This window comes from Carettochelys insculpta, chromosome 3 (genome assembly GCF_033958435.1).
Source record: "Carettochelys insculpta isolate YL-2023 chromosome 3, ASM3395843v1, whole genome shotgun sequence".
NCBI lineage: Eukaryota > Metazoa > Chordata > Testudines > Carettochelyidae > Carettochelys > Carettochelys insculpta.
In genome coordinates, this window is record NC_134139.1 from 2,986,179 (window position 1) to 3,008,592 (window position 22,414).

General features: G+C 50.6%; 1 protein-coding gene across 1 annotated transcript in view; it reads left to right on the forward strand.

Annotated features, from left to right (window-relative positions):
- The window catches only part of MERTK (MER proto-oncogene, tyrosine kinase), an 81,949-nt gene that overhangs the window by 305 nt on the left and 59,230 nt on the right, over positions 1-22,414 (forward strand). Inside the window, exons 2-4 of the mRNA XM_074988420.1 lie at positions 11,985-12,426; positions 14,789-14,889; positions 15,174-15,347. Coding sequence (XP_074844521.1) covers positions 11,985-12,426; positions 14,789-14,889; positions 15,174-15,347 — 717 coding nt within the window. The remainder of the gene's footprint in view (positions 1-11,984; positions 12,427-14,788; positions 14,890-15,173; positions 15,348-22,414) is intronic.

The window sequence follows — 22,414 nt, forward strand, 5'->3', positions numbered from 1 at the left end:
TGCTTTTCAGGGAGGTTGTGTATCTGTGGGGTGCAGAGCCGTGTGTGTGTGTGTGTTTCAGGGAGGTTGTGTATCTGTGGGGTGCAGAGCTGTGTGTGTGTTTTTGAGGGAGGTGTATCTGTGGGGTGGGGGCTGTGTGAGTATATGTGTGTGCGGGGTGAGGGAGGGCTGTCTGTCTCTGTGTGTGTGTGTGTGTGTGTGTGTGTCAGGGAGGTTATGTATCTGTGGGGTGGGGGCTGTGTGAGTATATGTGTGTGCGGGGTGAGGGTGGTCTGTGTGTGTGTGTTTTTCAGGGAGGTTGGGTATACGTGGGGTGCAGGGCTGTGTGTGTGTGTGTTTTTCGGGAAGGTTGTGTATCTGTGGGGTGGGAGGCTGTGTGAATGTGTGTGTGCGGGGTGAGGGAGGGCTGCCTGTCTGTGTGTGTGTGTGTCAGGGAGGTTGTGTGTCCATGGGGTGGGGGGCAATGTGTGTGTGTTTTAGGGAGGTTGTGTATCTGTGGGGTGGGGGCTGTGTGAGTATATGTGTGTGCGGGGTGAGGGTGGTCTGTGTGTGTGTGTTTTTCAGGGAGGTTGGGTATACGTGGGGTGCAGGGCTGTGTGTGTGTGTGTTTTTCGGGAAGGTTGTGTATCTGTGGGGTGGGAGGCTGTGTGAATGTGTGTGTGCGGGGTGAGGGAGGGCTGCCTGTCTCTGTGTGTGTGTGTGTCAGGGAGGTTGTGTGTCCATGGGGTGGGGGGCAAGGTGTGTGTGTTTTAGGGAGGTTGTGTATCTGTGGGGTGGGGGGCTGTGTGAGTATATGTGTGTGCGGGGTGAGGGGGGTCTGCGCGTGTGTGTTTTTCAGGGAGGTTGTGTGTCCGTGGGGTGGGGTGGGGGCTGTGTGAGTACACGTGTGTGCAGGGTGAGGGAGGTGTGTGTGTGAGAGAGAGAGAGAGAGTGAATAATCTCTGTCTGTCCTGCTGAGACATGTCCCCCCAGAACCCCGCAGCGACCTTGTCTCTTGGGACAGAAGCCGAAGGTGCTGGTGAGGTGTGAGCTCTGTGAGGACCAGTGTGTGTCAACAAATGTGGTGGGGGGCGGGGAGAGGCCCGTCTCTACACACGCAGCTTTTGTGCAGCCGCAGATTCTTACTAGGCTGTGTGTTTCCAACAGCCATGGACTAGGGCTCACGTACAGACGTGTCCTTTCAAGTGTGAGGTGGCTTTCCCTGACTGGTCTCGCTTATAAGGCTTTATTCCCTTGTTCTGTACCCAGGAAAGAAACGGCCAACCTCTCTGTGAGCAGGGAGTGCTGTTTTCAAATCCTGGGGGGGAGGTAATCACAGCTTCTTTAGAGCTAGTGGGATAGGCAGTCCCCGACATAGTTGGCCACCGCGTCTCGTCTGCTGAAATATATAGCTTAACAATACAACCAAGGTCTAAGAATCACACGTAGCTGGCTGGGTTGTGTCAGGAAGTGCAAGTTTCAAATGTCCTTAGCAAGCAGAAAAGTTTTACTTTGAGAAATCTGTTACTGAGCTGTTCAGGCGCTTTCGGCTGGTCGTCTAGTCACTGGTTTTTAGCACTGTGTATGTGAACGGTAAGTAGCGTAGGGAAGGTTCAGCAGCAGTCACAGGCTCTTTGTTTGTGTTTTGGTTAAGATTATGGTGCAGGTTTAAGAAGCTTAGTTATTTTTGCAGTGTAAGAGAGTTGTTTGGCATCTTAAACCAGGAGAGCATTTCTGTTTACTCAGTAGAAACAGACCAGACTTGGAACAAACTTTGCAACTTTGCAAATTTCTGTCTAAAAGTATCATTTTTCATGAACAAAAATAGCAATCAATTTAGCAAAGAAATGTATTCAGCCTCAGACTTAGGTCCTGCTTGCTGTCTCCCTGTAATGTCCCCTCCACTTGTTTGTGCTCAGCTAGTCATAATGGGGAAATTAATAACATGACATTAAAAATCTTTAAAATGTTTGATATTTAGGACTGCTAGCTTAAAAACTGGACTTAGTTAAAGCACATTGAATTTTTTGGGGGGTAAACAGATCAAAGCTTTCTGCTCAGTCTTTGATTTTCTTTATAACCTCTGAAAAAAATTGTGAAAGCAGCAGGGTCGTCAAGGTGGATAAAATTCACTGTTGATATGACAAAAATGTTGGTATAGAGCGGTGTAGAAATAACATATAGGATTAAAAGGAAGACGTGTTGCATTGTGCATCATTTTTCCTGAGGACCAGTAGGCCAGATGCAGATTAATTGTAGGGGTGGGGGGGAACTCTCTGATTTGCTCACCTTGATTATCTTTTTCTGATTTGTCCTCCTTGCTTACTGTTTTTGGCTCTCTGTGCCTTAAATATTGAGTCTGCTCTGGTCTGGCTATGGTCTGAAGAAGTGGGTCTGTCCCATGAAAGCTCACCATTTTGCTAGTCTTTAAAGTGCTACTTGACTGCTTTTTGTTTTTATATACATTGTGTGTTGGCAAAACACAACATTTTCACAAAGTTCTTGGAATGTACGGGGGACAAGCTTTTGTTTCAGAAAGTGGAAGAAGAAAGGAGGGGGGCAACCATTTTAGCCTTGATTCTAAGCAACAGGGAGGAATTGGTATTGACTCTGAAGGTGGGGTAAAATGATCACACAGTCTATTTCCAGGAAAGGGAGGTGTGAGAGCAGCAGAATTTGGACAATGGACTTCAACAGATTCAGAAAACAGGTTAGTTAAGGTCCTGTGAGGAGAAAATCTAGGGGAAAAGTTATTCAGGAGAGCTGGCAGTTTCTGAAGGAGATGGTAATGAAGGCACAACTGCAAATTACCCTGGCACAGAGGAAACATTGGAAGACTAGTCAGAAGCCAATATGGCTGTACCAGGATTTCCTTAATGACCTGAAAGTCAAAAAGGAATCACACAAAAAGGGGGCAGTGGAAACATGGGTAACTTGTTTAGGAGGCGTACAAAAGAATGGGATAAGCAAGTAAGGACAATCAGCAAGGCTAAGGCACACGGTAAGTTACACCGAGGAAGAGCAGTGAGAAGAGGTTCCTTAAATTCATTAGGAACCTGAAAAAAGAAAGAGAAACCTGGGTGCTCTGCTTAGCAGAGAAGCGGGGCTAATACCTAGTGACATCCAGGAGACTTAGCTGTTTAATGCCGGTTTTGCTTCAGTCTTCCCTGGAAAGGTTGTTAAGGACCTGAGCTTCAGCACAACTGATGTTAAGAATGGGGGAAGCCAAGTTCAGTGTATTGCAGTCAGCAAGATCTGATAGATTTCATCCCAGTGTACTTTGGGATATCTAGCTGCAGCAATCTCTGAACCTTTAGCAGTTAACTTTGAGAACTCCTGGAGGACAACTGAGGTCTCAGGAGACTGTAGAAGGGCAACATAATACTTATCTTTAAGAAGGGGAACAACACAAAACAGCAGTAATGCAGCACTTTAAAGACTAACAAAATGATTGCAATAAAAACTGACCAATCAAGTACATAGGAGTGAAGGAGGGGATCGAGGGGTGGAGGATATTAAGTGTCTTGCCAGAGATAATTACAAGCATCAGAAGAAGGGAAGCAGTCCTTTTAATGCATGAGGTAATTGTTGTCTTTGTTCATACTAAGTGTTAATGTTTCAAATTTGAATATGAACTCCAATTCACAACTTTCTCTATGCAATCTGTTTTTAAAGTCTCTTTGTTGTAAAACGCATATTCTCAGGTCTTTAACAGAATGGCCCACACCAATGATGTGTTCACTGACCTGCTTATGTGTAGTAAGATTCCTGATGTCTGCTCTGTGTCCATAATAGCATATATAATATTGGTTGAGGTACACGAGAATGAACCCTTGATCTTGTAACTAACATGGTTAGGTCCAGTGATAGCATCCCCAGGATAAATATGTGAACAAAGTTGGCAGTAGGATTTGTTGCAAGGAAGAGTTCCAGGATTAATATTACTGTGGTGTAGTGAGAATCTTTCTTAGGTTAGGAGGCTGTCTATAGGAGAGGACTGGCTGACAAGTTAGTTACAAGATCAAGGGGTTCTATGTACTTTGACCAATATTATATATGCCATTATGTGTCAACAATGCCCTGCCACTACATACATTGGACAAACCAGGCAAACTCTTCACCAAAGAATGAATGTCAGTTTTTATTGCAATATTTTTTTTTGTATCTCTGTACTTGTAGATGTCAGTCTGTACTGGAAATGAGATTGATCTGATGAAGTGGGTCTGTCCCATGAAAGCTCATCACCAAACAAATCATTTTGTTAGTTTTTAAAGTGCTACATTACTGCTATTTTGTTTTGTTACAATAGAGACTAACAGGGGTACTTCTTTGTTACTATTCAAGGGGAACAAGAAGAATCCAGGGAATTATAGACTAGTCAGTTTAACATTGGTTCCTGGAAAGATACAAGAGCAAACGATTGAACAATTGATTTGTGAGCATCTAGAGGACAATCATATTGTAGGAAATAGCCAGTGTTGATTTTTTAAGAACATGCTAAACTAACTTGTTTTCCTTCTTTGACCAAGTTACAGGCCTAACAGATGAAGGCAACCAGTAGACATGATTAATTTTACCAATCCCACATGACATTTATATAAGCAAACTAGGGAAATATGGTCTAATGAATTTACTGTAAGATGGGTACACAGCTACTTGACTGACTGTACTCAAAGAGGAGTTATCAGTGGTTCACTGTCAAATTGGGAGGACGTATCCGGTGTCCGGTACTCTACAATTAATTTTCATTACTGACTTGCATGATGGAGTGGAGAGTATGCTTGTAATATTTGTGGATGACGCCAAGTTGCAGGGGTTGCAAGCACTTTGGAGCACAGGATTAGAGTTTAAAATTGCTCTGAGAAATTAAAGTGGTCTGAAATCAGTTAGACAAAATTAAATAAAAACAAGTGCAAAGTATGTCGCTTACAGAGGAAAAATCTATGCACAGCTACAATGCGGAATAACTGGGTCGTCAGCAGTGTTCCCTTTAAACTGAGTGCTTGGGCTGTCACTCAGGAGAAATTGAGGTGCCACCCAGCTGATTAGCAGATCACCCACAACTGCTCACAGCCAAGAGTATGTTGAATAGTAACAGAGAGGAAGCCGGGCTAGTCTAAATACTCTCAAAACAAAAAAAGCAGTCAAATAGCACTTTAAAGACTAACAAAATAATTTATTAGGTGAGCTTTTGTGGGACAGACCCACTTCTTCAGACCATACCCAGACCAGAACAGACTCAGTCTTTAAGTCAAGGAGAACAAAAAATAGTAATCAACATTGACAAATCAGAAAAAATTAATCAAGGTGAGTAAATCAGAGAGCAGAGGGGCAGAAGGGTGGGGGAGTCAAGAATTAGATTAAGCCAAGTATACAAAAGAACCCCTACAATGACCCAGAAGATTCCCATCCCAGTTCAAACCACACGTTAATGTGTCAAATTTGAATATAAAAGAGAGTTCAGCAGCCTCTCTCTCCAGACTGTTGTGAAAATGTGTTTCTATTGGTGAAGCACATCTGCACATGTCACAGTGTACATAACACAGTTTATTCCACCCGTAGATGGAAAATATTAGAGGAACACTGGTAGGAGGTAGTACTACTGAAAAGGCCTTAGGGCTTGTGTTGGATCTCGGATTGAATACAAGGCAATAATATGACATGAAAAAGGCTAATATCATTCTAGGGTATAGTAAGGAGTATTACATGTCAGATGTGACAGGTAATTTTCCCACTCTGCACCGTGTCCGAATGTGAGCGTCATGCTTTAGTAAAGATGTGGACAGATTGTAGAGAGTCCAGAGAAGAAACAACTAAATTGATAAAAAGGTTTGAAAAACCTGTCATGGAAGGTAGGGCAAGAAGGAATGGGCTTGCTTCATAGTAAGGGAGATTTTGGTTAGAGTGGAAGAGAAACTTTCTAAGTTCTGGAGCAGACTTCCAAGGAAGGCAGTGAGATCCCCATCACTGGCAGTGTTTAAAACAGGTTAGACAAACACTTGTCCAGGATGGTTTGGGTTTACTTGGTCCTGCTACTCTGGAGGTCCTTTCCACCACTGCGTTTGTATGACTTGATAGTAAGCAGGCATAGCTGTATTGTTATTAACAAGGCAGATCTTGCAGCCAGTCCAGGGGGAACCTCTCTAGTCTGGCACTCTGTCATCTGGCAACATACGTAGTCCAGCATGATTTTAGTTAACTGGATATCCACGTCTCATGGGTGTGGCCAAGTTTCCCACAATCCCATAAAGTTTGTTTACAGCCACCAGCCCTGGATCTCAGTGTTCTGTGCTGTTATTTAGCTGTAGTTTACCCCTAAATATCTTCTAAGAGCCCGGTAAGCAGTGGAAGTGTTGGTAGTGTGCTAGACAGTATTGTTCTCCAGTGGTTCAGCAAACTTTCTTGTCTGGCACCGTTCAGGTCCTGAGGGTGCCGGACTAAAGAGAGTTAACCTGTAGTGTATTTTGCCTGTCAAATGCAGCAGACGCTTTTTAGAAACAGTCTAGCAAAATGATCTGCTTGGGGAATATTTTCCAGATCTAGTCTCTTCAAACACACATTTATTGCTGAGGAATTATTTTAAATATGCTTTAAGTCTGCTGCAGGACTGGCCTAGGGAGTGCCCTCAGGCTGAGGAAAACGCAAATGAACAACTCCAATGATGAAGTAATTTGTATGGGTGAAGGGAAGTGAAACCTTTGTAGAAGGTAGGTGGTAACTTTTCCTTTGGGAAAAGCATTGAAAACCTAGGCCGCTTGGTGAAATGTGAAGCAGGGAAAGGCAAAACTAACTAGGTAGAATGATCTGAATCAAGGGGATTCAAAGCAGTGATTGGAATCCACAAGTTGAAACGCTCCATTCAAATCAGGGATTTCAAGCAACTTTTCCATTTGTACTTGTTTTCCAAAGAAAGGTGCAGTTTCATTGGTTGACAATCATTAAATCTGCTGACTTACAACTTGATACAGTCTTTACACTAGATTTGGTATATCCAGTGCCTTTCTGGTCAAAAAAACGAGAGAGAGAGAGAGAGAGCGCGAGAGAGCCAGAGAGATGATGCTGGTACTTAGCTGGCTCCCCTCCCCCTCTCCCTCCCCTGGCGCTGCCAAATACTAGCACAAGAAAAGCCCTGGGTACGTAATTTTGCTGCCTAGGATGGTGCACTGTAATGGTATACATGTATTTAAGCAATTGTATAGCTTCATATCTTCAGATTCTTATTAATTATACATTTTAATACAGTAAACTCTTGTTTAACTGGTATTTGAGTAACCAGCACTCTCAAATAACCGTCATAATGCCTGTGCTCTCTCCCTTCCATTCCCTGGCTGTGGCTACAAGATACATTGCAATAAACTGGCAGCAATAAAAATCTCATTGGATGAGTTGGAAGTAGCTGGAGGCACACTTAGAGGGAGACTGACAAACCTCACATGTCTTGCTTGGCATCTTTGGCATCAGGGATTTCAAGCAACTTTTCCGTTCGTACTTGTTGTTTTCCAAAGAAAGGTGTACTTTCATTGGTTGACATAATCATTAAACCTGCTGACTTACATGTCTTCCTTGGCATCCTGTTCCCGAAAGAAACTAAAAAGACCTGCATCAGAGAGGTAGCCGTGTTAGTCTGTATCTTCAAAAGCAACAGGTGCTGTGTCACCTTATAGGCTAACAGATATTTTGGAGCATGAGCTTTCATGGGCAAAGACCCACTTTGTGCATTTTATTGTGATGCTGGCTGACCTGTGTCACTGGCACCAGGGATTGAACGTGCAACCCTAGGGGCTAGGGTGCTGTGCTCTACTGCATGATTAAAAGGCCAGCTGGCTCTCACCCAAGGCTGGAGAGCAGAGACTTCACTCACCCTAGTAACAGAGACATAGCCGTGCTAGTCTATATTCCATGCAAACAAAAAAGCAGTCCAGTAGCACTTTAAAGACTAACAAAATAATTTATTAGGTGAGAAGTGGGTCTGTCCCACGTAAGCTCTTCACCTAATACATTATTGTTTTAGTCTCTAAAGTGCTACTGGACTGCTTTTTTGTTTTCACTGACCTTAGTGTGAGGGGTCCGTGCCTCTGAGTACCACGTGGCATTACATGATTGAGGGGAGACATGATCGCAGTTTTCAGGTATCTAAAAGGGAGTCATAGGGAGGAAGGAGAAAACTTGTTCTTGGCTTCTGAGGATAGAACAAGAGGCAATGGGCTTAAACTGCAGCAAGGGAGGTTTAAGAAAAAGTTCCTAACTGTCAGGGTGGTCAAACTGTGGAATAAATTGCCAAGGGAGGTTGTGGAATCTCCATCGCTGGAGATATTTAAGAACAGGTTAGATAGATGTCTATCAGGGATGGTTTAGATAGTACTTGGTCCTGCCATTGGGGCAGGGGGCTGGACTCGATGGCCTCTCGAGGTCCCTTCCAGTCCTAGTGTTCAATGATTCTATGAAGCGGGTCTTTGCCCACGAAAGCTTATGCCCTAAAAAGACCTGCTTAATCCAGCCCCATTAATCATGCAGTTAGCTAATAATTTAAATAGATAACAGGCACTACCTCTCTCCTCTGAGCCCAACACCTGCGGGCACTGCAGGGAGCTGGCTGCTCGTGAACTGGGTGGGTGGAAGAGCCCACTCTGGAGCAAGCTACAACTCCCACCATGGTACCACCCCATCCCTCCCCTCCTGCGGGGCTCTGTGTTGGAGGGCTTTGCAGAGCCCTGGGTTGGGAGGTGGCAGCTGCAAAACTACCTCCTCCTGCCCAGCCCCAAGCTGTCCTACAGCAGAGCACAGAGCGAGGAAGCAAAGTACGGAGAGCCAGAGCTGGGGTTTGTGTACAGCCCCGCCCCTCAGGGAGGTGGGTGCATCCCACTCGGCACTGCCCTGCGTCCCTCACAGCTGCCCGTGAGTGCACCTGGCAGGCTCCTCTGCACTCCTACCCAGTGTGAGTGCTGAACTGTCCCTTATCCAGAGTATCTGATTATCTGACCTCCTCCCGGTCTTGTGGATGCCCGATATCAAAGAGTTTACTGTATGCTGGAAGACTGTGAATGGTTACTTATTACTAGAAAACTTTATGTTCCTTATTTGAGTCAAGATGCACTGGGGTGGTGACTGAGAGGTAGCTGTGTTAGGCTGTACTCCAGGACACCTAAGACCCCCCATCTCTCTGCCACCTACTTCGGTCCTATGTACTTGATTTGTCAGTTTTTATGGTGAAGGTGGGGTTGGTTTTTTTTTGGATTGTTTGGTTTTTGTCCTCTGTACTTATAAATGTCAGTCTGTATTGGAAATAATATTTTATCTGGTAAAGTGGGTCTGTCCCATGAAAGCTCATCATCGAATAAATAATTTTGTTAGTCTTTAAAGTGCTACATTTCTGCTGGTATTTTTTTTTTGGGTGGTAACTGGAATTACACACAGCTGCAGATAAAATTTACTTAACAAAACGACCTTTGATGTTTTGGATACATAAACATCTCCTATTAAAACATGATTCACGTTTATAGCTGCATGGTTTCTTAAAGGAGCCAAGGAATTCAATGTAGTCAGTGAATTAAGCTGATTAAGTTGGCCTGAGCAAACTTTTAAAAAATCCTAAGTGAAAGAGGCTCGTATTTAAATTCCTACTCATGCACATCTCTTGAAATGAGACGGTCCCTGGAGTTTCTTACATTGACCTAATGAGCGATACAGTATTTATAAAACTTGACCTCAAAAGGTTGATTTCCCCCCTCCTTCCCCATTATTTATATAGAAAAGCAGACTTTAGCTGAATAGTTTTTGATAGGGGCTCATAGATGCAGTGTGTTTATTTTTGAAAATATTTTAAGAAATTCTAGTAAGGGTAGGTGTCAACGTATTTGTATTAAATTTAGAGTGTTTCTTAAGCAAGGTTATTTTTAAAAGGAAAAGTTAGCATAACAGAGTTTTTAAAAAAATCCACTGGGAATTTTACAAGGCAATTCTTCATCCTAGTCCTCACTTATTTTCCTATAAAAGGAGCTCAGTTAAGGCAACTTTAACTAACTGTCACTTGTGATTCACTAGCAAGGCACTTGGTGTATGTCTGCCCTGCAGATAGACACCCTCAGGGATCTTGGGCTAAGGGGCTGTTTAAAGGGGTGTAGCTGTCAGGCCTCAAGCTCTGAGACCCTCCCACCTCACAGGCACCTAGAGTCCCAGAGCTCAGCCCAATCCTGAACATCTGCACCAGAACTAAACTGCCCCCCAGCCGGAGCCTAGTCAGGTGACGCAGTCTCACTGCAGCGTGATATACCCTGAGGTTACAGAATAGGTGCTGGATGAATGCACAGGCAGCATGGTCCATTGCATGAAAGCACCTGATGAAAGTCCCACACAACCTCACCTTTAGGTTAAGTGAAGAGTGTGTGTGTGTCTGTGTGTGTGTGTTCGATCTGGGAACTCACATATTTCGGTGAGGGGGGACCAATATTCCCAGTGGCACCAAATACTCTGGTGACACTAGACTATGGCAGCTCTCCCCTGGCACCCGAGGAGGAGTTTGGCCCCTGCAGCAAAGAGACTCATGTCAGCAGAACAAAATCCAGCAGACAAATAGCAGCCAAACCTATTTCTGCCTGTGCTTGGCTGTTCCCAGGCTCTCCTGGTGCCAGTACTCTGTCCCAGACCCTCGGTCCCTCTCCTCTCTGCACTCTATAACCAGTCTGGGCTTCACAGCCTGAACTCCCCATGGCAAGTCACCAGGGATTAATTTGTAAGCGCAGTAGGTTTCCCACCCCTGCCCCCAGGTAGCTCAGCAGAAGAACCTGCCCCCACAACTGACTGCCAACCCCACAGTTCTCAGCCCTTGGTGATCATTAACACCTGTGTGAGTCAGGATGGGGATGCGGGTCCTGAGAGGACTTACAGACCCCAGATTTCCGCCCCCATGCCTGGGCTCTCACCACATGTCCAGCCTTCAGTGTTGCGGTTCTCTCTGTGGCTCTGTCGGAGAATTGCTGCGTGACAGCATGTAAGTGACGGAGTTGATGATGGTGCCAGTCCTGAGACAGCTCACAGCAGCAAGTGCAAGGCTGTCACACAAGGGTGAGCATGGGCCGTGCATGGACCAGTGCTTGTGTGAGCACGAGGGATGTGTAATCAAGTGGTATTCCCACCATATTCTTAGTACAGCCTGTGCTCGCTGCCTTGCTCTGGCTAGATCTCGTCCAAACGTATCCACTTCCCGGGGTTTGCCTTTAGTGTGAACATAGCAATTAGCTGGAGGGACTGACATAGCCCAGACTGACTTAGAACCTGGTGGTGCAGATGCTTCTCTGAGAGAGGGAAAACAGAGGTCAAATCCTTGTTCCAGGAGGGGGATTCAAACAGTGCCCTCCCATGCCCCATGCAAATACCTTCACCCTAGCGCAAGGTGGGCTGTCCTGCTCTGGGCTCTTTGGTGCGTGTGGACTGCTTTGGGTGAGCTTTTGTACCCCGGTAAAGGAGGCCTTGGGAGACATCAGTGGGGCGTGGACAGAACTGATTATAACATCTGAGCCACAAACACCCTCCTGTGTATGGAGGACAGGACGAAAGCTCTGAACCTTCGTGCTGCTCTGGGGGGGAGGAGGGCAAGAAAGCTCTGGGCAGTCGGGGGTGAGACCTGCCACCCCACCAGATCTAATGGCTGCATGTGGGGAGGCACCCAGAGACCCACAAAGAGAGGCGCCCTGGTTCATGGCGGCCAGTCCTGTCACACTGCTGTGCCCTCACTGCTGCAGCAAGAGCCCAGCTCTCATTTCCTGGGGGTTCCTGGTGGAGTTCACCAGGCGAGGGTCTGGCTCAGGAGTTTTGAGTGGCTGGTATTGGGCCTGCTCCACTGAGGGGATGGGGTGTGTGACAGGCACTGCCATGCCTGGGGCGAGACCAGCCACGGAAGACAGAAGCGACACGGTGCCAGCACGTCAGGGGGAGGCAGAACTCTGAGAACCACGGTGAGCTCACTGCTGGCCCTGAGCAAGGCTCTAAACCTGATTCTTGTTTTGCAGACGTCTCTGAGGCGAGGCAGGAGAGGGGGACTTCTCGCCTGACACCACTCACACCTGCATTGTCGCTTCAGCGGCCGGCTGCGTCCCAGCACCTCCGCTCCCTTCTAACCACAGAGCGCGATGCCCTCAGAGCCGACGCACAGAGGACCTCTATGGAGCCATATCCTGAGCCTGCTGATACATCTCCCTTGGGCAGCACCTCTGCAGCCAACTCCCTACAGCAGATTAAATTCAACCCCACAGTAGGACACATCACCTTTAACGAGCACAAAGATTTCACCTTTAACTGCTCAGTTAAGGTACCTCATTCCTTGTTCCACCACGACTCTGCCGCGATTTCTTTGTGGAAGGATGGGACGGAGCTGCAGGAAGCTGGCCGTGTGGCCACGCAGCACTACCAGGTGGTGGACGATGATGCAGTAACAATGAGCTCTACCTTCAGGTAACGTAGCCAGCTGGTTAAACAGCCATTGGCTGATTGCTGACTTAAGAATATATAGCAGCTAAAAACTCTGGCACAGCCTGGTAGCTGAGGCCTAATGCCTGGCCTAGGCATCTCCCTGCCGCATGACTGCTACTAGTGCCCAGCACCTCAGCCAGCAGGGTCAGGCCCAGCGATAGATAACTGCTGAAATACCCACTGGGGACTGTGGTGTTTGCTCATGAGTGACAGGTTTGTGGACCCATGTCCATGGCTTAGGTGACAGTCGGGGCTCAGGCCATTCCACTGTGTGTTAACAACACTGGCTCCTTCACGCCCTCCCTGTCCTGACTGAGTTGTCGGGGAGGTAAAAGTTACTGCAGACTTCAAAAGCTAGTTTTAACTCATTCTTGCATGATGGGAAATAGGAATCAGGCGATCGCAGAAAACCCAGGCTCAGCCCCACGCCCTCTGTTTGAGGTCATTTTCCCCAGAGCAAACCCAGCCCCCCCACACGTGTGACAGAGCAAGGAAGAGAGAGACGAGGAGAGAGCTTCTGGCTGGGCCGGCCTGAAACAGGGGCTGGGACTGTGGTCAGCTCAGCCCCCAGGCTTGGCTCCATTTTGAGGTGCGGAATGCCGAGCCCCCGTGGAGGCCAGGGCACCTGGGCTGGGAAGCAGTTGACTCTGAGGCATGGGCGGGAATCAGCCGCATGGAAGTCCTGTTGCCAGGCAGACAATCAAAGGGAAGGAGGAGCCACTAAGCCAGACGCGTCCCGCAGAGATACTGTCTCCTCCTGCCCCTGCGCTTCCCCCACATGCTGTACGTTGGGTTTAGCGCTCCCGAGCCCGTGGAAAGCCCAGCCTGTGCATGCCTGACCTATGCAAGTGGTTCCCCGCGTCCCAAGACGGGCTTTTCCCCTTCCTAGTGTGCAACAGGGCAGCTGTGAGCCAGTCCAGAGACAAACACGGGTGCAGTTCTCAAGGCCTGCGTCCCAGCATGCCTTGGGGCCTTCTCAGCAGCGCTGCACTGCAGTGAGTCAATGAAACGGTTTTAAAAGCCCCCAAAGTCACTTAAGAGCTTAAAGCCTCACTGCAGGGGGGTGGGGCGATGTGCCTAAAGCACTTGGGGAAATGCCTGCCTGGGCCTTTCTGTTCCCAGGCCAGAGGAGGAGGCTGGCGCTGGGAGCTGCAGTGGGGGTGGCTGAACCAAGGCGACTGGCTAGGAGAGGAGGTGCCAGAGGCGGGGGGTGTGGTTCCTGTGTGATTCTGGGCTAATCATGTAAACCGGACTTGACACAGGGGGTCTCTACTTGTGTGTACCTTGTTTGCTGGGTGCCGGACTTGAGGCCCTAGGGACTGATTTGCTGAAAGGCCGAGCTCCTGGAGTGCAGCTGACCTCATTGGGAGCTGGGCTCAGCACATATGTAATACTAAGTCCTCTGCAAATCAGGTCCTGGGTGTCTCAGATGGTACCCCAAGAATTAATGGGCTCTTGTGACTGTAATCTTTCCATGCCTCAGTTTCCCAGCTGTCCTGGGGGGCAGTCGTGCCCCACCCACCTCGGGCATTGTGAAAACCAACGTGTGAAGCACTTGATAAACATTAGTGAATGTGTGAAGCTGCAAGGGCCGCTTAGAGAGGCCCGGGAGAACATGGATAGCTGTCTTCAGCGGCAGGTTTGAGTAGTGGCAATCGTAGTGCTACACATTACATCCGGCACATAAAACAACACATTGTGCAGCTGCTCCTTTCATGAGCACCGGCCACCCTGTGGACTGAATGAAGCAGGGTCTTCTGTGTAAAGAAGCGTGTGATCATGTAATTATGGTGGAGCTCACCCGCATGCTTCTGGGTCTAACTGGTTGCCGTATTTGAGGTCAGGAAGAAATTTTTCCCTAGGTCAGATTGGCAGAGACCCTGGGAGTTTTCACCTTTCTCTGCAGCATGGGTCACTTGTAGGTTTAAACTAGTGTCAACAGTGGATTCTCTGTAACTTGGAAGTCTTTAAGTCTAAGTCTGAGGATTTCAGTCACTCGGTCAGAATTTTGGGACCCATTACAGGAGTGGGTGAGTGCTGGAGGTTCAGTGGCCTGCCATGAGCAGGAGGTCCAACTGGATGACTGTGACGGCCCCTTCTGGCCTTAAAGTGTGAGCCTAATGAAAGGCGGCGTTGTATTGCCTGTGCGCAGGAGGGGTGCGTGAAGGTTGTAGCTTTGGAGAGTTTGACTTTTCAACCAGAACGTTCTGTTCACGCTGTTTTCGTTACAGAGATCCAGCGTAACAGTGTTCCAGCGTTTCCCATCTTCTGTGCCAGGCCACAGGAGCCGTTCCTGCGCCGTCTCAGGGTAAATGACTCATGTAATCCTTTCCACCCCCAACAGGATAACCAATGCTCAGCGCTCTGATAATGGATCCTACAGCTGCAGACTGAACATCCACCATGACGAAATTGTGTCTGACCCCATCTTTGTCCAGCTGGAAGGTAGGCGGGGGCTTCAAAGGGGCACTTAGTGATGCTGTGGTGGGGTTGTGTACGGAGCAGGGCAGTGGAGAGCCGGAGCTGGCCAGGAGAGGGAGCACAAGCAGTCGGGGGGCAGGAGGTGCTGGGGAGGGTTGGGCCACGCAGCGTGGGAGGCGGGAGCCGGCGCCCATGCTGAGAGCTGCTGTTGCGTAGTGAGTGGTGCTGGCAGAGTTGGGTACTGTGGGGAATCAGCGCTAGCCCGACACGTGTTTTCAAGGTGCTCGTCTCCGTGTCTTTGTGCGCAGGGCTCCCCCACTTCCTTCAGCAGCCCCAGGGGCTGAACGTGACCAGGAACAAGCCTTTCAACCTCACGTGCCAGGCGGTGGGGCCGCCGGAGCCGGTGGAGATTTACTGGTTTTGGAACAGCAGCAGATTGAACACCCAGCCATACCTCTCCCCATCCGTCCTGACCCTCCCAGGTGAGCATCCCCGGGGGCGGTTTCAGAGTGCCGGGGTGTTTGCTGTAGGGGTGCCGGTGAGGCAGGAATGTGGTCAGCTCCGCAGCTGGCTGGCTCACATTTGCTGGCGGGCTATGCCTGGGTAACAGCTGGCACTCTGAAGCAGCCAGCAACGTGGTGGCTCTTGCCGTCAGCCGTCCCGCTCTGCAGTAGCCTGGGACTGGCCAGACGGGAGCTCATCTGGCTGCAGGACTTGCTCCTGTGTTGAATTAATGGCTACATCTTTGCACTGATGGTTCAAGAGTCAGCCCCTGCCCTGCCGGACACATCGTGCCCCACTCCTAGAGTGCAAAGCTTGAACTCTGAGCCCGTAGTACAGCGGTGATTGCGGGGCTCTGGCCTGCGGTGTGGGGCGGGAGCATTGCAGTTAGTCCAGGTTCTCCCTAGGGCTTGGCCCCCAACTCCTCTCCCATCTGCATACAAATCTCTGCTCATGCCCTGAGCTCTCTGACCTGTCTGGGCCTATCAGCTAGAGCCCCTGCAAGGCTGGGAATCCCCTCGCTTTGCAATGAGGGTGCAGGCTAAACCCTCCAGTGCCTTCCCGCAATTCCCCAGGGCAGACGAGTTTTCCCACAGTTCTCACACTCTGCCCCGAGGAGTCCTGATGTCAAGCTGGATGCACACAGCACCTGCGAGGATGCTGGAACCTGAGAGTGGCTTTGCAGCATGGCCGCTCACACCCAGCCTAGGCTGGCCCAAGCACCACCTGCCATAGTTAACACTGCCGTGAAGACATTAGGCCAGTGACCAGCTTTCCCCTCAGTGTGAGGGGAGGTTCAGTTTGCAGGGTTGGGGAGTCGGTGTGTTACAGCACTCACTCACGGTCACCTCCCAGAATTGAACCAGGACACCCTGTCAGCTCAGCTAACTTGCGACGCAAAGGAGTGAGAGCATGAATGATCTGGGTAACAGTTTATAAACATCTCTAGTGCGATGGCTGGGTCTCTCCTGTCTGACATTGCCACCCACAGTTAGCGGCTTTCTCTGGTCGCTTTGGGGTCCAGTCTAGTCCGTTCAGACGTGGAGTCCAAAGAGCGTAGTTATCCTAATCGAGCGTTGCAGAATGCGAGCTCTGGGCTGTTCCAAGGGGTATACTCTCTAACTTGTGCTGAGAGAGCCTTCCCGCCCTGTGGGACGAGGGTCAGGAAAAGCACTTTGCCTCGTTGGACCACATCCCTGCAGCAGCTGCTGCTAACTTCAGACCTTGCCTTCCATGGGGTGAAGAGGGAGAACCCACTGGAGTTCTGCTCCTCGTGCTCAAAGGAGAACATGGTCTCGAGATCATAGCAGTGGGCAGCTCCCAGGTCCCCCTGCATGGGCAACACTCCTCTCTCTGTTTTGATGTTCTGTCTGTCCTCTGGCTGCTCTCTTCTGCCCAGCATTTGGCATGCTGTCCCCTGGCTGCTCTGGGGCAGGGTGGTGCTCAGGACGCTTGCGTTCAGCCCTGGGTTTGTCCAGGCTCCAAGTATTTTGTATGTCCCAGCAAACTCGGCCTCTGGTGAGGCAGCACAGTGTCATACGCTTGGCGTAAGCACACGGAGAGGCTGTGAAGGGACAGGTCAGCTGACTGGGTCTGAGCCATCCTGAGGCAGATGTCTCAGCATTGCTTCTCCCCAGGTTCAGTGTGGTGAAGGGCTAGGCCTGGTAAACCAAGAGCTGTTGGTCAGGGTGGTGTGATGGTGCAGCTTGATGCATGCACTGGTACCTGGGCGGGACAGCAGACCCAGTCCCATCCCTGAGTCTGGCAGGAGCTGATGCTCAGCACAATGGACGGGAGGCTTGTCATAACCCGAGAGGGCAGGGGTGGTATCTCCTCACTGGGAGAGACAGGTCAGCTTCGGTCACCTGGGGCAGAAGGGCTGGATCTGGGGCTGCTGGCTAGCTTCTGCTTAGGGCTGGAAATGCCTTTTGACAAGGAGGCTTGCAGGCCTGCTTCCCTCCCCCAGCTACAGCCCATTCCACCAGCAGCCCAGGGACCAGCGAGCACCGAGCCTGTAGAAGGCTCTTTCTGGTGCTGAGTGCCCAGAACAGCAAGGGGAGTGAGCCGGAGTCTCTAACTTTGTCTGCTCCCTCATCCACCCACACACCAGCATCCCCAGGGTATGTCGACTCTGCAGTTAATCCCCGGTGGGTGGGCCGAGTCAGCTGCCTGCGGCTGGCTCACATGGCTGTAAAACTGCTGGGTAGGCATCTGGGTGGGGGTGGCAGGAAATGAAATGAAGAAGTAAGAGTGGCGTTTCCGCATGGTAGCAGGGTCCTCTCCAGGACAGGGTCACCCCGTGTAGGTCCTGCCCACGAAGGGCTGGATTCCGGGGCTCCAGCTGGGAGTTTCCCTGAGAGCAGGCATAGCTGGGAGGTGGGCTGTCGTGGGCCAGCACACATGTGGGAGCTGGCTGAGGTGCATTCAGTCAGTCAGTGCTTGGCACAATCTGGGAGAGTTACCCTGAGTGCAGGACCACAGAGCACCTGGGGCTGGAATATCCCGGGGGTCACGGGCTGCCCGTGGTGGCTCAAGCAGCTGCGGGATGCAAGTGAGATGCCTCTGAACTGCACTGAGCACTGCTGGGCTGGGGCCAAGGATCAGGGCCCTTCCCACCATGGTAGCTCTCTGCCCAGGCCCATCGCTCCAGGGGATGAATATTAGTACATGGCGGGTTTCCCTGGGGCACCTGATGAATTTCACTCTGGCCTGCCGGCTGGTGGGATCCTGGAATCTCACAGGGTGATTTTTGCTGAGATTGTCCCTCATTACTCAAGGAGGGATGGAGAGACGCATCCTGTCTGCAATTGACTGTATTCCCCTGTCGATGGAAAATCCAGGAGGATTTTGCCATGAGAGAGCACAGGGGAGCGTTGCTTGATTCCCATCCCACTGCGCATGTGAGATGCGATAGCTGGCATGTCTTGGGCTCCAGAGGGGGATTTAACAAGGCAGCAAAAGCCAGAAGAGCTGATTCATCCCTTCTGCATTTTCTGTCTATGTTTGGCAGACCCTGGGTCTGATGGTGGGAGCATTTTTGTTTCGTTTTTGTCTGTGCGTGTGTGTGTGTTTAAACCCAAGGTGCCCTGTTGGCATCAAAGGTATGACTTGCATGGGCGTGGACAGTTTGGTTGTACTAGGTTTCAGCGTAAGACCCAGACCCCTGTGATTACAGCTTAGAAAGTTAGGTGAAAATAAACCCTCTTTCCAAAGGTGTCTTGAAATAATGCTCTTTGGAAATCCCAGCTCTGCCACGCAAGTAGGATCGAAGTCGTTGTTTTTATGGGATTTTTACTTAAAACAGGAAAACTTCAGAGATGTGTGTAAGCAAGTAAATCAGGGAGTATCCCCTGCTCCCCGTTATACAATTGTGGATTATCGTCCCAAGCTTTCTCTGATGTTGTGAGAACAGGAGTGTGACTAAGGAAAGGTATTCATAATGTAACCCTATATCCAGGGGAGGGAAGACTGGAAAGCAAACCTGCAAAGGCCCGCTGAAAGGCGATTGCAAAACATTAAGTCCCACTAGTAAATGTCAGCTACCGGGAAGCAAAGGCAGTTCGCTCTGACGAACATACCCGTGCAAACGGCTGGGACAAGCCCTGAGAGCTTGTAGAATCTGTCTTTCATTTCAGTAGGCATTGGAACTCTGGCATCAGTTGTGTACAGGCGTGCTCGCTCTCTGCGCTGTCCCAGTCCTGCACAGACAGACAGTTCAGCCGACCTCAATAACACCACCCAAAACCTGTAATTATCAGGGGGTGGAGGGGTTTGAGGAAATGCTATATTTCCGTCTCAGATGTTTAACTTGCAGAGAAGCAGTGGGATGCTGAGAAGCTTTATGTACATCCAAGTGGAACCAGTAATTCCTCAGAAACCAGCAGTGTGTTTCATTCCAGACTTCTCACGCTGTTCACCAGAGACCATGGCGCCGTGCTAGAACCAGTGGTAATTGGTCTTATCACAAGTCCGTAACTACACCTTAGTTAATGGCCGTTATATGACCTGTGTCTAATGAGGGTAATGCTCCAGAAGTCATGAGGACAGACAGCATTAAGATGTTGCTCATACAATAATAAAGGGATTTAAATGAAATTTTAATACCTGTGCTAGAGGCACAGAGCATTTTATCCACCATCAGTGTTCTCGTGAGCGTTGCTAAATTTTATTTTATGTTCTTGTCTTCTAAATGGGTCCAGTGCTTGGGTTGTGGAGCGAATAAGCATAATGAGGATGATAAATAACGATGGGAGGTCTGTGGATTGGGGCAGCTTGGCCGGTGAGCCAGCTGAACCAAGGTACATCTCAGGAAGATGTGAAGGTGAACCGAGTCCTAACAGCTCACTGGTTTGTTTCTCTGTTGGCCAGAAGATGGGAATGGGTGACCGGGGAGAACATAAGAACGGCCATACTGGGTCAGAGCAAAGGTCCATCTAGCCCAGTATCCTGTCTGCTGACAGTAGCCAATACCAGGTGCCCCAGAGGAGGTGAACCGAAGACAATGATCAAGCGATTTGTCTCCTGCCATCCATCTCCCACCTTCGACAAAAGGCTAGTCACCGTGCCTTACCCCTTGCTAATAGCCATCTATGGACCTAACCTCCAAACATTTATCGAGCTCTTTTTTGAGCTCTGTTAGAGTCCTGGCCTTCACAGCATCCTCTGGTAAGGAGTTCCACAGGTTGACTGTGCACTGTGTGAAGAAAAACTTCCTTTTATTACTTTTGAACCTGCTACCCATTATTTTCATTTGGGCTACGTCTACACGTGGAGCCTACATCGAAGTAGTCTATTTCGATGTTGCGACATCGAAATAGGCTATTTCGATGAATAGCATCTACACGTCCTCCAGGGCCAGCAACGTCGATGTTCAACTTCGACGTTGCGCAGCCCAACATCGAAATAGGCGCAGCGAGGGAACGTCTACACGCCAAAGTAGCATACATCGAAATAGGGCTGCCAGGCACAGCTGCACACAGGGTCACAGGGCAGACTAGCGCTTCCGGGGCAACAGCTAGCCGCTTCCTTAAAGGGCCCCTCCCAGACACACTCAGCCTGCACAGCACGCGGTCTGAGGAGCCATATAGGCACACAGACCCCAGGCGCCGCAGTCATGGACCCCCAGCAGCAGCAGCAGCTAGAGGTCCACCCAGCCCTCCCGGCAGGAGCAGGGCTTGCCCTGACCCATGCCATGTGGGAGGCAGCTGAGCACCTCCTTGCCCCAGGGGAGGAGATGCCCCCAGGGCAGCAGGGCTCAACCCCTACCCCTGCAGCACCCCGCTCCACCCCCCGCCTCACACGCCGGCGGCTGTGGAGCTACCCCACCAGCACTGACTGGTGGGAGCGGCTGGTGCTTGGGGAGTGGGACGACGACCACTGGCTCAGGAACTTCAGGATGACCCGGCAGACATTCCTGGAGCCGTGCCAGTGGCTCACCCCCGCACTCAGGCACCAGGACACCGCCATGCGGCGTGCCCTCCCAGTGGAGAAACGGGTCAGCATCGCTGTCTGGAAGCTGGCCACTCCCGACAGCTACCGATCCGTGGGACAGCAGTTTGGTGTCGGAAAGGCCACCGTCGGGGCTGTCTTCATGGAGGTAAGCGAACCCACGGGGGGAGGCCAGGGCAGGGCAGGGGGGCCAGAGCAGGGCAGGGGGGCCGGAGCAGGGCAGGGCAGGGCAGGGGGGCCAGAGCAGGGCAGGGCAGGGCAGGGCCACGCACACCCTGCTCACCCCTCATTGGGGCTGTCCCATGTGCTTTCTCTGCAGGTTGTGCGTGCCATCAACGCCATGCTCCTGCACAGGCTCGTGAGGCTGGGGGACCCAGATGCCACCATCGCCGCCTTTGCCACCCTGGGCTTCCCCAACTGCTTCGGGGCTCTGGATGGGACTCACATCCCCATCCGCGCCCCGCATCACAGTGGCGGATGATACCTCAATCGCAAGGGCTACCATTCTGTCGTCCTGCAGGCCTTGGTGGACAGCCGGGGACGTTTCCAGGACATTTACGTAGGCTGGCCTGGCAGCACCCACGACGCCCGGGTTTTCCGGAACTCGGGCCTGTGCCGCTGGCTGGAGGCGGGGACCTACATCCCCCAGCAGGAGATCCCTCTGGGGGACACCACCATGCCCTTCTGCGTCATCGCAGATGCGGCATACCCCCTCCGGCCGTGGCTCATGCGCCCCTACATGGGCCATCTCTCCGCTAGCCAGGAGCGCTTCAACGAGCGCCTGAACCGTGCGCGCCAGGTGGTGGAGCGCTCATTTGGCCGCCTGAAGGGACGCTGGAGATGTCTCCTGACCCGCCTGGATGCGGGCCCCAACAACATCCCCCAGATTGTGGGTGCCTGCTGCTCCCTGTACAACCTCGTGGAGAGCAAGGGGGAGACCTTTCTGCAGGGCTGGGCTGCGGAGGCCGGCAGGGCACACTTCCAGCCACCTGCTGCCCCCAGTCGGCAGGTGGACCCCGAGGGGACCCGGGTCCGGGAGGCCCTGCGGGCCCACTTCGACGAACAGGCCGCGGGGTGAACTCTGCCCAGGCCCCCTACTGCCCGCCCCTTCCTCCCCCACACTCCTGCCCCAACGCCCACACCATGGAGCACCCCACCGCCCCCCACCCCCACTTGTCCTGGACAAATGACAGCACGCACTTGTGGCTGAACGTAAATTTTTTTTTTTCTTTCCGAACCTTTTTTTTTTTGGATGTAAATAAATATGTGAACCACAAACAGAAAACTAGGTACAAACGTTCAACAAAAGCAATATGTACAAAAATAAAACAATCCAAAGAAACAACTGTGTGCCATAAATAATAAAAAGAAAACTAGGGAGGAGAAAGGGGAGAACTATTTACATGGGGGGGACGGGGCAAACGGGGGGACCAAAAAAACAGGGTCCAACTATATACGGGGGGGGCCACGTCCCGGGCCCCTCGCCCCTATAGCCCGGCACTGGGCGTGGCCGGCCGGGAGCCCCACCGCGCTCGCAGCCTGGTCCATGGCTGGGTGGGAGCGGGCTGGACCGAAAGGTATCGGGGCCGGCGAGTGTCAG